Source organism: Rana temporaria, chromosome 1 (genome assembly GCF_905171775.1).
Source record: "Rana temporaria chromosome 1, aRanTem1.1, whole genome shotgun sequence".
In the NCBI taxonomy this organism is placed as follows: domain Eukaryota; kingdom Metazoa; phylum Chordata; class Amphibia; order Anura; family Ranidae; genus Rana; species Rana temporaria.
The window spans coordinates 232813951-232829587 of NC_053489.1; the positions used below are offsets into that span (position 1 = coordinate 232813951).

General features: G+C 48.4%; 1 protein-coding gene across 3 annotated transcripts in view; it reads left to right on the forward strand.

Moving 5' to 3' along the window:
• Window positions 1-15637, forward strand: part of TRPV4 (transient receptor potential cation channel subfamily V member 4) — a 139846-nt gene that overhangs the window by 104834 nt on the left and 19375 nt on the right. For all 3 annotated transcript variants that reach the window (XM_040351657.1, XM_040351666.1, XM_040351675.1), the window contains 3 exons: window positions 804-896; window positions 2494-2567; window positions 2776-2941. In XM_040351657.1, coding sequence (XP_040207591.1) covers window positions 804-896; window positions 2494-2567; window positions 2776-2941 — 333 coding nt within the window. The remainder of the gene's footprint in view (window positions 1-803; window positions 897-2493; window positions 2568-2775; window positions 2942-15637) is intronic.

Here is a 15637-nt window from a genome sequence, read left to right on the forward strand (position 1 = left end):
TGAGGGTGTGTTATCTGAAAAGTGGTTTAGCCTTTCCTATTAAAGTATATGTGAACTCTTACCTGTTCAAACAACCCATTTAGTTTTTAAAATTAAAATTCAAGGCAAAACAAACTGGTGTGTGTGTATGTATGTATGTATGTGTATGTGTGTATATATATATATATATATATATATATATATATATATATATATTATAGTGGGGGAGAAGAATGAAGGGGGGCATATCAGCAAGAGGCAGAGAAAGAGCAGTACATTAATCTTCCCAGTGAATGGCTGTGCAGGGGGAATGTCAGCACGAGTCGTGAACCATGGAGGACAGAAGGGCTGTGCTCCGAGCACATCCAGAAACCTGACCGTGCTGGAATGGCTGTGCTCATTCCTAGCGTGGTCAGTTTGCAATAGGAAACAGAGGGACTGGCTAGATTGCCATGCATTTCACACAAAGGAAGAAATACAAAGAGAACAGGATACTTTTGAAAACAAGTACATGGTACATATCAGGAATATAACATTTTTGGGTTACAAACACTTTTAAGGCACCTATTATCACTTTTGCATGTAACCTTGTTATGGAAGGCTCACATTTACACATGGAAATTGGATATTTGTACAAACTGTACATGCATTGCTCACTCCAGTTCCAGTTTATTTTTGTGAACTGGTGCCCAAAATTCAACTGCATACCCTAGATGAGGCCTTTTGCTTTGCCCTGTCCTCTCCTACTACTTCCTTTTAACCACTCTTTTTCTCTCCCTGTATTCCTCTCCCTCATAACTAAGACGTATATTTTCTTTTGTTAGCCACCCTACCCATACAAGACCACAACGGATTATCTACGGCTAGCAGGAGAGCTTCTTACACTTGTTACAGGAGTATTTTTCTTTTTTTCCAATGTAAGTACTGTTTATATGCCTTTATTTAAAAATAAGTAAATATATATATATATATATATATATATATATATATATATATATATATATATATATATATGTGTGTGTGTGTGTGTGTGTGTGTGTGTGTGTATGTAATGGTATATTTGTGTTTGAAAGAGCTTACACGTATTAAGTTAGGCTGATGATTGGTTCATCTCTTTGGTGAGCAATGAAAGGTAGTTAACTCCTCAAAAATGGTGGGTGAAGAGAACCTCTTGTGTTCAAGCGATTTTTCACCCACATTTTACTTGCTAGCACTGGCAAAGCTTTAGGGGTTGCAGGGGTCACAATGGGTAACTCTCGACCATGCTCCACAGGGACCATGTGGCTTCCCTTCGACAGGCATCACTAAATTGTGGGCCGGGTAGCGGTTCCATGGGCCCGCCATTTAGCTTCTGCTTTTTCCCACAGCCCTGGCATTGTCATTCTCACAGCAGAGCACAGAGCTTGAGACAGTTCTGGATGGAAAGAGGGAGCAGAAGCTGCCAGATGTAACTTTTTAAGTTAAACAGCCGGCCATTGGTTGCTAGGATGCATGGTGGTCCTAGGTGGTCCTAGCAAGCAATCATCAGCTTATTAATATGAAAGTCTATAAGGAGCTGTCATTCCTCCAGCTCTCCACTCTGCTGTACATCTGTGTAAAGTTAGGAGAGTAAAGGGGCAGAGCTGCAGGGGGCTGTCAATTAGGCGGAAGAACTGCAGGGAGCTGAAAAGTGGGGGGGGGGGGGGAGTGCTGCAAGAGGCTGTGGTGTGCCGTGGGGGACTGGGCTGCAGTTGGCTGTGAAGTGGGGGGCAGAGCTGCGGGGGGCTTGGTTGTAAAGTGGGGGGTAGAGTTGCAGGAGGGACGCTGTGGTGTGAAGTGGGGACAGAGCTGTGGTGTGATGTGGGGGGCAGAGCTGCAGGGGAGCTCTGTTATGAAGGGGGGCTGTGATGTGAAGGGGGAAAGACCTACAGGGGCTGTGATGTTGAAGGGTCAGGCATAGGACACTGTTGTGGGTGGGACAGAGCTGTAAAGGGAGACAGGGGACACCCCTGTGAAGGGGTTATTGTGATATGTAGTGGGACTGAGGGAGTAAGAATGGGATTGTGATAAAAGGGGGATGGGAGGCTGTCATGCAAAGGACCTGTGTCATTGCACAAGCATGCGATTCGGACCGCTGCCCATGGCTTGCACTCTTTTAGAACTTCTTCTTGCATTTTTCCCATGCTTCTTCTTGTCTTTGATTCGCATCACTGTAGCTTGGAAAAATGAAAAGTGTAACTACATTTTTATATTCACATTTTTCATATAATCGTAGAAGATGAGAGATAAGTGATCATTGATTGCTTGGGGTTGCATTCCTTTATGTGTTTTATTTTTTAGTACTATGAATTGGTTTGTGGGTCTCTTACCTGCAGTGTGAAGACCAGAGTGGGTGGGAGGTGAGGCACATTCAATGGAAGCTTTATGTGGGGGGGAAAGGTGTGATTTCCATGTGTGGACCTAAGTGTTTAATATTTACCTAAAATATCAGCACCCCAAAAAGACTAAATCCTGTGTCTTATTTGTTTCTTTAAGCTAAAAGACCTGTTTATGAAGAAGTGTCCGGGTGTAAATTCCTTGTTTATAGATGGATCCTTCCAACTGCTTTAGTAAGTTTTCCTTTCCTATATTAGAAACCTGTGCTAGGCTTGTTTCCTAGTGTGGTATAACATGATCTATTGTTGACAAAATCTGATGTACTTGTATCTATTAGTCACCAAAGTGATACCTGTAAAGTATTAGACTGCCAATATTTCTACTTGCAACATTTAAGCATAATCTTACTGATTTTTCCTATTTCTGTCTTTCTACCTTCAGCTTCATATATTCGGTACTTATCATTGTCACGGCTGCCCTGTACTTGGCTGGCATTGAGGCTTACCTGGCTGTAATGGTGTTTGCCTTGGTTTTGGGATGGATGAACGCACTATATTTCACTAGAGGTTTGAAGCTCACTGGAACGTACAGCATTATGCTGCAGAAGGTTTGTAAAACAAAAAAAAAAACAAAAAACGGAGCAGTCCTCTTTACACCCAAAAAAATTATCTATTTCTCTATCATACATTACAGGACACAGAGCGGCATAGTAATTACTATGTGGGTTATAGAGTCTACCTTCAGGTGATGGACACTGGCACTCTCAGACAGGAAGTTCCTCCCTATATAACCCCCTCCCCTAAGGGAGTACCTCAGTTTTTTTTGCCAGTGTCTTTAGGTGTTGGTCACATTGTGAAGCTATGCTAGGTCCTTTGTGGCTGAGTTAAAGCTGTCTAAACCGGATCCGTCCAAGGTGCTTCATAGCCGAAGTGGACGGTACCCGGGCCCCAGTGGAAGACGGGGTCTTGCCTATAATGCTTCTCATTGAGTGCTGGATCCTGGGTTCCAAAGCATTGGTCAGTAATAAAGGGCCAAATGTTTTATCTGTTGCCAGGATGCTATATGGGTCCAGGGGAGCGGTGACCTGCTATGGACCCCAGTCCCTGAAGGTTGTTAACAAAGCCCACGGTGAAGGGTGAAGGCTGGGCCTCTTGCCTTTGGCAATACCCTGCAGCGTGGACAGGTAAGTGGAGGATCTGCGGGACTTGGTCCGTCAGCAGGTTCTCCAAGTAAGGGGAGTATGGGTAAGCCTACATTATGCTGCTATGCATGGGCATTACTGCCACTATGTCTGTTGAGACAGGTTGGTTGTGTTTGTATATCTCATACTTCTCCCCTATCTGGTGCTGGTGATCTGTGGGCAACAGGTACTAGATGCATTTAAAGTTTTAAAAGCCGAAAAAAGGAGTTTACTGGCCTGGAAAAACATGGTTTTGTTTGGCTTGGGTGTTCCTTGGGTCCCCCCTGTAGCGTGTGTCTTCATTCCAAGCTGCTGCTACGGCGTCCGCCACGATCCGCTCTCGCGCGCGCGCGGGTGCACGTGGTTTAGTAGGCGCAGCGCGGCGTGACGTGGCGGAGCAGAACGGACACGTTCAGCGTCCCTTCATACAGCGCAGTGTCGACGGATGGCGGCAAGTGGTGAGACACAGAGCGCGCGGTGCTGGGAAGAGACACCTCGTTTACTCTTAGGAGTCGTCAGGTTGGTGGACCCGGGTGCCCTGAGTGCATCAGTTCAGGGGCTAGAAAGCCCAAATCTGAACATATTGTGTAGAAGTACCTGCCTTTAAGCCTCCTCCCCCCCCAAAACAGGTCGCTTTAGTACCAGGTGGTTTGGTGGAAGCTTTAGCCCATAGGCAGCTCCACAAAGTTTCCCAAGTAGTTGGTTCCTCACTACATAAGGGAATACTTTTTGGCCAGGTTTCCTGCTGGATTTTAGGGGAGTACCTGGCATTTGACCAAATGGCTCCCAAGGGGTCGGGCTCCAAAGCGGCAAAATCCGCAAAAAAGTCTAAGGGATCCCCATCTAGCTCAGAGGACCTAGGCCAGGCCTCAGCAGCAACCCCACTCCCTGAGGATCCTGAGCATAACGTCGGGGAGGATCAGGTACCTGGTGCTGTAGCAGGCCCGGTTCAGCCAGCCCCTGTATTTGTGACAGAAGAGGTTCTGGCTACCACTCTGGGGGGACTGGAAGAGAGACACTTTCTTTCCGGTCCATCCTCTCCTAGAGGAGCTTATGTATAAGGAATGGGCTCGGCCTGATAGAATCTTTATTCCACCTAAAAGAATGACTGTGGCAGCCATTGGCGTGTGGCAGGCCCTGAAGGACCAAGCTAAACAAGTCTTAAGGGACATTCCAGCCCAACAAGCTCAGGAGCTAGCTGACTTACCTAGAGCTCTTTGTTTTGCAGTTGATGCGATAAAGGATGTTTCTTGTGCATATGCGCAGGCTTCTATGGCTGAAGAACTGGTCAGCCGAGACTCCTTGCAAAAAACTTTTGACAGGCTTTCTCTTTCATGGCGAAAGGTTATTCGGTGAAGACTTGGACAAATATATACAAAGGATAACAAGTGGGAAAAGTACTCTTTTGCCGGTAAAGAAACGGTTCAGGGGCCCCACTTTTAAGCGTCCAGCATCACCTGTACCAGGGTCCTCTAGTTCTAGGCAGTATCGACGGCCGCCAACTAGACCCAATAATGACAACAAGTCACAGGGCCAGTTTTCCAAAAACAAGAGACCCTGGGTGCGTAAGCAGGGTAAACCTGCCCCAAAGTCGTCCTTGTGAAGGGGCGCCCCCATCCTCTTGGGTGGGGGGGAAGACTCCAGCTATATTCAGAAGTCTGGAAAAAGGAGTCTCCGACAAGTCGGTTCTCTCCACAGTAGCCTCCGTTTACCGGTTGGAATTTCGAGAAATCCCCCCGCCTCACTTTTTAAGGTCAAACTTGCCGAGCGACCCAGAAAAAAGGGCCTCGCTATTGGCATCCCTAGACCATCTTTTGGCCCAAAGAGTAATTGTGCGGGTGCCCACTCAAGAACAAGGTCTGGGGTTCTACTCAAATTTATTCATAATCCCAAAACCAAACGGCGATGTCAGGCCGATTTTAGACCTAAAGCGGTTAAACAAGTTTTTAGTGGTTCGGACCTTTCGGATGGAGTCCATTCGTTCAGTAACCGCATCTCTGCAGGGGGGAGATTTACTAGCGTCCATAGACGTCAAAGACGCATATCTCCACATCCCGATATACCCAGGTCACCACAAGTTCTTACCGTTCATGGTAGGTCAGCACCATTTTCAATTTGTGGCATTGCCATTCGGCCTGGCCACAGCCCCAAGGGTCTTCACAAAGGTCCTGGCGCCGGTGTTGGCAAACTTAAGGACCCGTGGTATCCAAATTTTGGCATATCTGGACAGCTTGTTACTGATAGACCACTCGGCTCCCAGCTTAGAGCGAGCAGTCCAAACCACCATTCAATATTTAGAGGCCCTAGGTTGGGTCATAAACCAGGCCAAGTCTGCCCTGCATCCAACCACAAGCCTGGATTACTTGGGTTTACGTCTCGATACAACCCAGCAGAGAGTTTTCTTGCCTCAGGCAAAGATCGATTCCCTGAGATTGACCATTCAGTCGTTGCTAAGCAGGCAAAAACCAACTGTTCGCCTCTGCATGCAGCTGCTGGGGAAAATGGTGGCAACCTTCGAGGCAGTACCCTACGCTCAATTTCACTCAAGGAGATTGCAGAGCGCGATCCTGTCAAGGTGGAACCGGAAGGTTCAGTCCCTGGATTGCCCCATGATGCTCGTCCCGTCAGTCAGGGGAAGCCTCTGCTGGTGGTTAACACCCCAGAACCTGAAGAAGGGAAGATCCTTCAATCCAGTATCTTGGGAAGTAGTAACAACCAACGCCAGCCTAAAAGGATGGGGGGCCATCCTAGCGGACTTATCCCAGCAGGGGGTATGGTCAAGCACGGAGAGTCGCATGCCTATCAATCTTTTGAAGATTTGGGCGGTTCGGTTGGCACTAAGGGCCTGGACGACCAGATTGCAGGGATCCCCGGTCAGGGTGCAGTCGGACAATGCCACGGCCGTGGCATATATAAATCACCAGGGGGGCACGAGGAGTCGGTCAGCCCAAAGGGAGGTGGATCAGATCTTCGTCTGGGCAGAAGCTCACATACCGTGCCTGTCGGCAGTATTCATACCCGGCATAGAGAATTGGCGAGCAGATTATCTCAGCCGCCAGCAATTATTCCTGGGGGAGTGGTCGCTCCACCCCGAAATTTTCCGGACCATCTGCCAAAGATGGGGTGCTCCGGACGTGGACCTGATGGCATCCAGGTTAAACACAAAGTTGCCCAGGTTTGTTTCCCGGACAAGGGACCCATGGGCTTGCGGGACGGATGCCCTGGTATGTCCTTGGCATTGTTTTTCCCTAATTTATGCCTTCCCACCATTACAACTGTTGCCCCGGCTCCTGCACCGGATCAGGATGGAGGGAAAACCTGTAATCTTAATAGCCCCGGCGTGGCCCCGAAGGTCTTGGTACTCCCTGATTGTCAAGATGTCAATCGGGGACCCATGGCCTCTACCTTTGTGGCCAGACCTTCTGTCCCAGGGGCCGATATTCCACCCTGCCTTACAGTCACTAAGTTTGACGGCTTGGCGGCTGAATCCTTTGTCTTAAAGCGGAAGTAAACCCATCTATTTGATAGTTTAAAAAAACAGTTAACATTCCCGGCATGCCGGAAATGCTAGATGTCACATTTGCTTGTGCTCTCAACCAAACTGTCAAACCATCCAATGGCTGGTTTCATAACTGATCACATGTGCAGCATTGTGGCAGTTGCAGATTAAACAGAGGCCAAGATGGCAGCTTCCTTGGCTGAAAATAATAGGAGGGTTTACTTCCACTTTAAGGAAAAGAGGTGTGTCGAAGTCAGTACTTGCTACCCTAATCAGCGCCAGAAAACCAGTTTCTAGGCAGATATACTACAGGGTGTGGAAAACTTACGTTGCCTGGTGTGAGGCCAGAAAATGGCATCCTCGTAAGTTTGTTATTGGCAGAATCTTGGAGTTTTTACAGCGGGGACTAGACATGAAGCTAGCTGTCAGCTCCCTTAGGGGCCAGGTTTTGGCCTTATCGGTGCTTTTTCAAAGACCATTAGCCACGCATTCTCTGATAAAAACCTTTTTACAGGGAGCTCTACGGATTAATCCTCCGATTAGACTCCCCTTATGTCCGTGGGACTTAAATTGAGTCCTATCAGTCCTTCAGAAGCAGCCCTTTGAACCCTTAGGTCAAATACCTTTGGTCTTGCTGTCCAGGAAATTAGTTTTCTTGGTGGCCATGGCATCGGCCAGGAGGGTATCGGAGTTGGCAGCTTTATCCTGTAAGGAACCCTACTTGATAATTCATAATGACAGGGTCGTGCTCCGACCTCTATCTACTTTTTTGCCCAAAGTAGTCTCAAATTTTCATTTGAACCAGGATCTGGTTCTCCCGTCTTTTTTCCACAGACCTAGTTCGGGGAAAGAGAAATTACTACATACCTTAGATGTGGTAAGAGCTGTAAAAGTCTATTTAACCACTTCCAGACCTTAGTTGTTTTTCAGATTTGGTGTTTGCAAGACTAAAACTGTTTTTTCTGCTAGAAAATTACTTAAAACCCCCAAACATTATATATTTTTTTTCTAACACCCTAGAGAATAAAAAAGTGGTCATTGCAATACTTTTTGTCACACCGTATTTGCGCAGCGGTCTTGCAAGCGCACTTTTTTTGGAAAAAATTCACTTTTTTGAATTAAAAAATAAGACAACAATAAATTTGGCCCAATTTTTTTATATATTGTGAAAGATAATGTTACGCCGAGTAAAATGATACCCAACATGTCTAAAAATTGCGCCCGCTCGTGGCATGGCGTCAAACTTTTACCCTTAAAAATCTCGATAGGCAACGTTTAAAAAATTCTATAGGTTGCATTTTTTGAGCTACAGAGTAGGTCTAGGGCTAGAATTATTGCTCTCGCTCTAACGATCGCGGCGATACCTCACTTGTGTGATTTGAACACCGTTTTCATATGCAGGCACTACTCGCGTATGCATTCGCTTCTGCGCGCGAGCTCGTCGGGACGGGGCGCTTTAAAAAAAAAATTGTTTTTGTTATTTATTTTTATTTATTTTATTACTTTTTACACTGAAAAAAAAATAAAATAAATTTGATCACTTTTATTGCTATTATAAGGAATGTAAACATCCCTTGTAATAGAAAAAAGCATGACAGGTCCTCTTAAATATGAGATCTGGGGTCAAAAAGACCTCACATCTCATATTTAGACTAAAATGCAAGAAAAAAAAAATTGAAACTGTCATTTTTTCAAATGACAAAATAAAAAAATGTTTCTTTAAGAGGCTGGGCGGGACTGACGTTTTGACGTCACTTCCGCCCAGCAGAGCTATGGGGACGGGTGAAGGAGATTTTTCCTTCAGTCGCGTCCCCAGTCAGCAGCCGAGCGCACCCGATCTCCTCCGCCGCTACCGACGGCTCCGGTAAGCGGCGGAGGGCGCGGGAGGGGGGGCCCTCTCCCGCCACCGATAACGGCGATCTCGCGGCGAATCCGCCGCGAAGACCGCCGTTATCGTGTACAGGACCGCTCACACTAAAGATGGATACCTCGGTTGTGGCAGCAGCTGCTGCCGTTACCGAGATATCCATCTTTAAAAAGAGGACGTACATCGTAGTGCGCAGGTCTGGAAGTGGTTAAAGGCTACGGCAGAGATTAGAAAGACAGATTCTTTATTCATTCTGCCAGATGGGCCCAAGAAGGGGCAGGCGGCATCGAAAGCCACCTTAGCCAGATGGGTTCGGGAGATGATCGCTCAGGCCTATGGCCTGAAGGGTAAGGAGTCTCCGGCTTCTATTGAAGCTCATTCTACGAGAGCATTGGGGACTTCTTGGGCAGTACAGCACCAGGTTTCCATGGCCCAAGTGTGTAGGGCGGCTACCTGGTCATCAGTCCACACGTTCGCGAAGTTTTATCAGCTGGACGTGGGGAGGTGCGGGGACCTGGCCTTTGGGCAGGCTGTCTTGCAGGCCGCTCTTTGAGATCCCTGCGCTCGGTGGCACCTCTGATCCTTCTTTAACTCTCCCTCCCCTCATTTGGCATTGCTTTTGGACATCCCACATAGTAATTACTATGCCGCTCTGTGTCCCGTGATGTATGATAGAGAAAAAGGGATTTTTATAAACGGCTTACCTGTAAAATCCTTTTCTCGTAGTACATCACGGGACACAGAGCACCCACCCCTCTTGGGGAAAATTGGGAGTAATATTGCTTGCTACAAAACTGAGGTACTCCCTTAGGGGAGGGGGTTATATAGGGAGGAACTTTCTGTCTGAGAGTGCCAGTGTCCATCACCTGAAGGTAGACTCTATAACCCACATAGTAATTACTATCCCGCTCTGTGTCCCGTGATGTACTACGAGAAAAGCATTTTACAGGTAAGCTGTTTATAAAAATCCTTTTTTATTTATCGTACATCACGGGACACAGAGCAGCATAGCCATTACATATGGGTTATATAGTGTACCTTCAGGTGATGGACACTGGCACTCTCCGACAGGAAGTTCCCTCCCTATATAACCCCCACCCATAGTGGGAGTACCTCAGTTTTTTCGCCAGTGTCTTAGGTGTTGGTGCACGTTGAGGCTGTGCCTGTAGTAGTCCTTGGGACCAGGGCCAGCTGACCGGATCCGTCCAAGGTGCTTCATAGCCAAAGTGGACGGTACCCGGGCCCCAATTCGTGGATGGGGTTTTGCCTATAATGCCTCTCCTTGGAGGGCTGGACCCTGGGTTCCAGGTCTGGTTTCTATACCTAGAGAATACCTGTTGCCAGTGGTGCTGTATAGGTCCAGGTGTGTGGTGTTCTTTTAAGACCCCGGTCCCTGAAGGTCTATGACCATACCCACGGTGAAGGGGGAAGATTGGGCCTCTTGCAGAGCAATACCCTGCGGCGTGGAAAGGTAAGCAGGGGGCCTACGGAACTTGGTTTGTCAGTAGGCTTCCTACAGGGGATTCTTGGGCAGCCTATTTATGCCTCTGTGCATGGGCAAAGGAGAACCACAAAGTTTTCAAACGGGATGGCTCAAAGCACACAGGTATAGTTCCCCTGGCTGGGCTAGTAGGCTGCTGCTGCTCAGTCTGTGAAGGGACACGGAGCAGCGATGCTGGCTACAGCATAGGAAGGTTTGACAGAGCTTTCTGGCACAGTGACACCCGGTGGCAGTTGTTGGAAGTACACCTTACTAAAGGAGCCTCTGGCTTAAAAGTTTGCATTCAAAGCCTGTGTACTAAGCAGCGCCTTTGAACACTTAGGGGTGCTCACCTAGCCCAGCATTGGGGGGTCAATACCAGACTGGTAGTTGAAGCCCTTGGGGCTCAGTATTGATTTTCCTTTTTTATAGGTTATGGGAGGTTTGGAGTCCCTCTAACATTACCCTATCCTATTGTTTCACATTTATTTGATTATATGTGTATTTCCTCCAGCTATTACAGTCAGTTGTATACTAGCGGAGTGCCTCAGAATTTGTATATTATGGCTCCTAAGGGTGCAGGTAGCGCTAAAAACGCTAAGACGGTTAAAAGACCAAAGGGTTCTCCATCAGGCTCTGAGGATATCCAAAATCCAGCGGCCCCTACTGCTCCGGAATGCCCGGAGGTTGTTGTCCTAGGTGAGCCATCAGGGTTGCTAGGTGCTACGGCTGGCCCTACTCAACCAGCTCCTTCCTATGTGACGGAAGAGATGTTAGCCTCCACCTTGGGTGGATTGGAAAGGAGGATGGCCGCTCTAATTACGGCATCTTTGGCAGGGAAGAAGCGGGTTAGATCCCCGTCTCCCAGGTCTGAGTCTCTGGAGGAGGATATCCTCTCCGCTGACGAATTGGAAGATCAAGGAGACCAGACTCAGGATCACCTTGACCATTTAGGTTTTGAGGATTCTACAATAGAGGAACCTTTTTCAGCTTCTCACGCAGAAAGACTGTGGGTTCAGTCCCTAACGGATATGGTGCGGTTGGCTTTTAAGATACCTGTGCCTCAGCCTCTGGCCTCCGCGGTATCCTCATTGGGCTCCCTGAAAGCGCCCCAAGCCAATTTGGTATTCCCGGTACATCCTTTGTTAAAGGACCTGATTTTTCAGGACTGGGCTAAGCCGGACAGGATTTTTCTGCCTCCCAAAAGGTTCGCAGTCATGTACCCCTTAGAGGAAGAGTTTTCAAAGAAATGGGCTGTCCCTACTGTGGACGCAGCCATCTCATGTGTCAATAAGTCTTTAACATGTCCAGTAGACAATATCCACATGTTTAAAGACCCTGTGGATAAAAGGCTTGAGACCTTATTGAAGGCATCCTTTGCCACAGCGGGGGCAGTGGTCCAGCCGGCTGTAGCCGTCATTGGCGTCTGCCAGGCTTTAAAAGACCAAGCAAAGCAGGCCCTAAAGGACCTCCCAGCCCAACAAGCTCAGGATCTGGCTGACCTACCTAGGGCCTTATGTTTCGCGGTAGACGCAATCAAGGATTCGATCCAACAAGCTTCTCGCTTATCCCTATTTTTGGTTCATATGAGGAGATTGCTTTGGTTGAAAAACTGGTCTGCAGAAACCCCCTGCAAGAAACTCCTTACTGGATTCTCCTTTCAGGGAGAAAGATTGTTTGGAGAAGATCTTGACAAATATATACAAAAGATCTCTAGTGGTAAGAGCACCCTCTTGCCGGTTAAGAAAAGGTTCCGGGGTCCCTCTTTTAAGCGTCCAACCTCTCCAGTCCCAGGGCCCTCATTCTCTAGGCAGTATCGACGGCCTCCTGGACGCGCAGCTGCAAACAGGTCACAGGGGCAAGCTGCAGGGAACAAGAGACCATGGAACCGTAAGCCGGTTAAGGCTGCCCCTAAGGCAGCCTTGTGAAGGGGCGCCCCACTCTCTCGGGTGGGGGGAAGACTCCGGTTCTTCTCGGAGTTGTGGGGGGCCAAAGTTACCGACCAATGGGTTCTGTCCTCAGTGACTCAGGGGTACAAGCTGGAGTTTCGGGAGTTCCCCCCTCCTCACTTTCAAGCGTCAAGACTTCCAGGCGACCCTCAAAAGCAGGCATCACTTCTGTCCGCCCTAGAGCGACTCCTATCTCAAGGAGTGATTATGGAAGTACCAGCAGGGGAGCAAGGACAAGGGTTTTACTCAAACCTCTTCATTGTCCCAAAGCCAAACGGCGACGTCAGGCCTATACTGGACCTAAAGTCATTAAACCGCTTTTTAAGAGTCCGGTCCTTTCGAATGGAGTCCATTCGCTCGGTGGTGGCCGCCCTTCAAGGAAGGGAGTTCTTGGCCTCCATCGATATAAAGGACGCGTACCTTCACGTTCCGATTTTCCCAGGCCATTACAGGTTTCTAGGTTTTGCCCTAAACCATCGGCATTATCAGTTCGTGGCCCTTCCGTTCGGACTAGCCACGGCCCCTCGGGTTTTTACGAAAATCCTGGCCCCTGTGTTGGCCATCCTAAGGGAACAGGGCATTCTGGTCATGGCCTACTTAGACGATCTTCTGGTAGTCGGCCACTCAGCGGCCGGCTTAAATCAGGCAGTGTTGCTAGTAGTAAACTGCCTAGAGTCCCTGGGTTGGGTTCTAAACCGGGACAAATCGGCCTTACAGCCCACAAGAAGGTTGGAGTATCTAGGTCTAATTTTAGATACAAGACGACAACGGATCTTCCTGCCCCAGTCCAAAGTAGACTCGATAAGGGAATTAATCCAGGTAGTCTTAAGCAGCACAAGGCCATCTATACGCCTCTGCATGCGCCTGTTGGGAAAGCTAGTGGCCACCTTCGAGGCAGTGCCCTATGCCCAGATCCATTCTCGAAGGCTACAGAGAGCAATTCTCACGGCCTGGGACAAAAGACTCCAGGCCTTGGATCTTCCCATTTCTCTTCCCTATGCGGTAAGGCAGAGTCTGTGTTGGTGGCTAGTCACAAAAAATCTTCTGAAAGGAAGATCGTTCAGTCCCCCCTCATGGAGGATAGTAACCACGGATGCCAGCCTATCGGGCTGGGGTGCAGTCCTAGACGATTTAACCCTACAGGGGAAATGGTCAAGGGCAGAATCAGCCCTACCCATAAATGTCTTAGAGATCCGAGCAGCTCGGTTGGCTCTTTTGGGCTGGACGGAGATTCTGCAGGGCTCCCGAGTAAGGGTACAATCCGACAATGCCACTGCCGTGGCTTATATAAACCACCAGGGCGGCACCAGGAGTCAGGCAGCCCAGAGGGAGGTAGATCGGATCTTTTCATGGGCAGAAGCCCATGTCCCCTGCATCTCAGCTATCTTTATCCCCGGGGTGGACAATTGGCAGGCGGACTTCCTCAGCCTCCAACAGATGTCCCCAGGGGAGTGGTCCCTCCACCCCGAAGTGTTCCAGGACATTTGCCGGAAGTGGGGTACTCCGGAGGTGGACGTTATGGCGTCCAGCTTCAATGCCAAAGTAGCAAAGTTTGTCTCTCGAACGAGGGATCCATTGGCCTGCGGGACGGATGCCTTGGTGTGCCCTTGGCATCAGTTTGCGCTAATCTATGCCTTCGCTCCAATACGGATGCTACCCCGTCTTCTTCACAGAATTCAAAGGGAACGCAAGCCAGCGATTCTAGTGGCCCCAGCGTGGCCCCGAAGACCTTGGTACTCCTTGATAAAAAGGATGACGGTAGAGGAGCCTTGGGTCCTCCCTCTACGTCCGGACCTCCTCTCACAAGGGCCATTCTACCATCCTGCCTTACAGGCCCTAAATTTAACGGCCTGGCGGCTGAGTCCCTGATTCTCAGAAACGGAGGCCTTTCAGGGCAGGTCATTTCCACCCTTATAAGCGCAAGGAAACCAGTTTCCAGGTTAATATACTATAGGGTGTGGAAGGCCTATATTACCTGGTGTGAGACCAGGAAATGGGATCCCCGCAAATATACCATTGGGAGAATCCTGGAGTTTTTACAATTGGGAGTGGAAAAAGGTTTGGCGGTCAGCACAATCAAGGGGCAGGTGTCTGCCTTGTCGGTCTTCTTCCAGAGACCTTTGGCTGCCCATTCTTTAATGAAATCCTTTTTACAAGGTGTCATTCGGGTGAATCCCCCGATTAAAGCTCCCCTGTATCCTTGGGATCTAAATTTGGTTCTATCGGCCTTGCAAAGGCAGCCTTTTGAGCCCTTGTCCGCGATCCCTTTGGTCCTTTTGACTAGGAAACTAGTGTTTCTGGTGGCCATGGCATCCGCCAGAAGAGTGTCGGAGTTGGCAGCCTTGTCATGTAAGGCACCTTATTTATTACTGCATAAGGACAGGGTCGTTTTGCGGCCGCTTCCGTCCTTCCTGCCTAAGGTGGTGTCTAATTTTCACCTTAATCAAGATGTGATTCTTCCATCATTTTTTCCAAAGCCGCCTTCTAAGGAAGAGAGGTTACTACATTCCTTGGATGTAGTTAGAGCTGTAAAGATTTACTTGGAAGCTACAGCCCAGATTCGTAAGACTGACGTCTTATTCATTCTGCCAGAAGGGCCCAAGAAGGGCCAGGCAGCGTCTAAAGCCACTATTTCTAAGTGGATTAGGCAGACAATTATACAGGCCTATGGCCTGAAGGGGAAAAGTCCACCCTTATCGGTTAAGGCTCATTCCACTAGAGCATTGAGTGCCTCTTGGGCAGCGTATCACCAGGTCCCTATGGCTCAGGTCTGCAGGGCAGCGACCTGGTCGTCTGTCCACACATTTGCAAAGTTTTATCAAATGGACGTTAGGAGGAACGCTGATTCAGCTTTTGGGCAGGCGGTCCTCCAGGCCGCAATTTAACCTCCTCCTGTCCGGTGGCACTTCCTGTTTGTTTTTTTCTGGTTGTCTCCCTCCCCTCATGGAGCATTGCTTGGGGACATCCCATATGTAATGGCTATGCTGCTCTGTGTCCCGTGATGTACGATAAAGCAAAAGGGATTTTTAATAACGGCTTACCTGAAAAATCCTTTTCTTGTAGTACATCACGGGACACAGAGCTCCCACCCCTCTTATGGGGAATTTTGGGATGCATATTGCTTGCTACAAAACTGAGGTACTCCCACTATGAGTGGGGGTTATATAGGGAGGGAACTTCCTGTCGGAGAGTGCCAGTGTCCATCACCTGAAGGTACACTATATAACCCATATGTAATGGCTATGCTGCTCTGTGTCCCGTGATGTACTACAAGAAAAGGATTTTTCAGGTAAGCTGTTATTAAAAATCCCTTTTTTGTATGCATGTA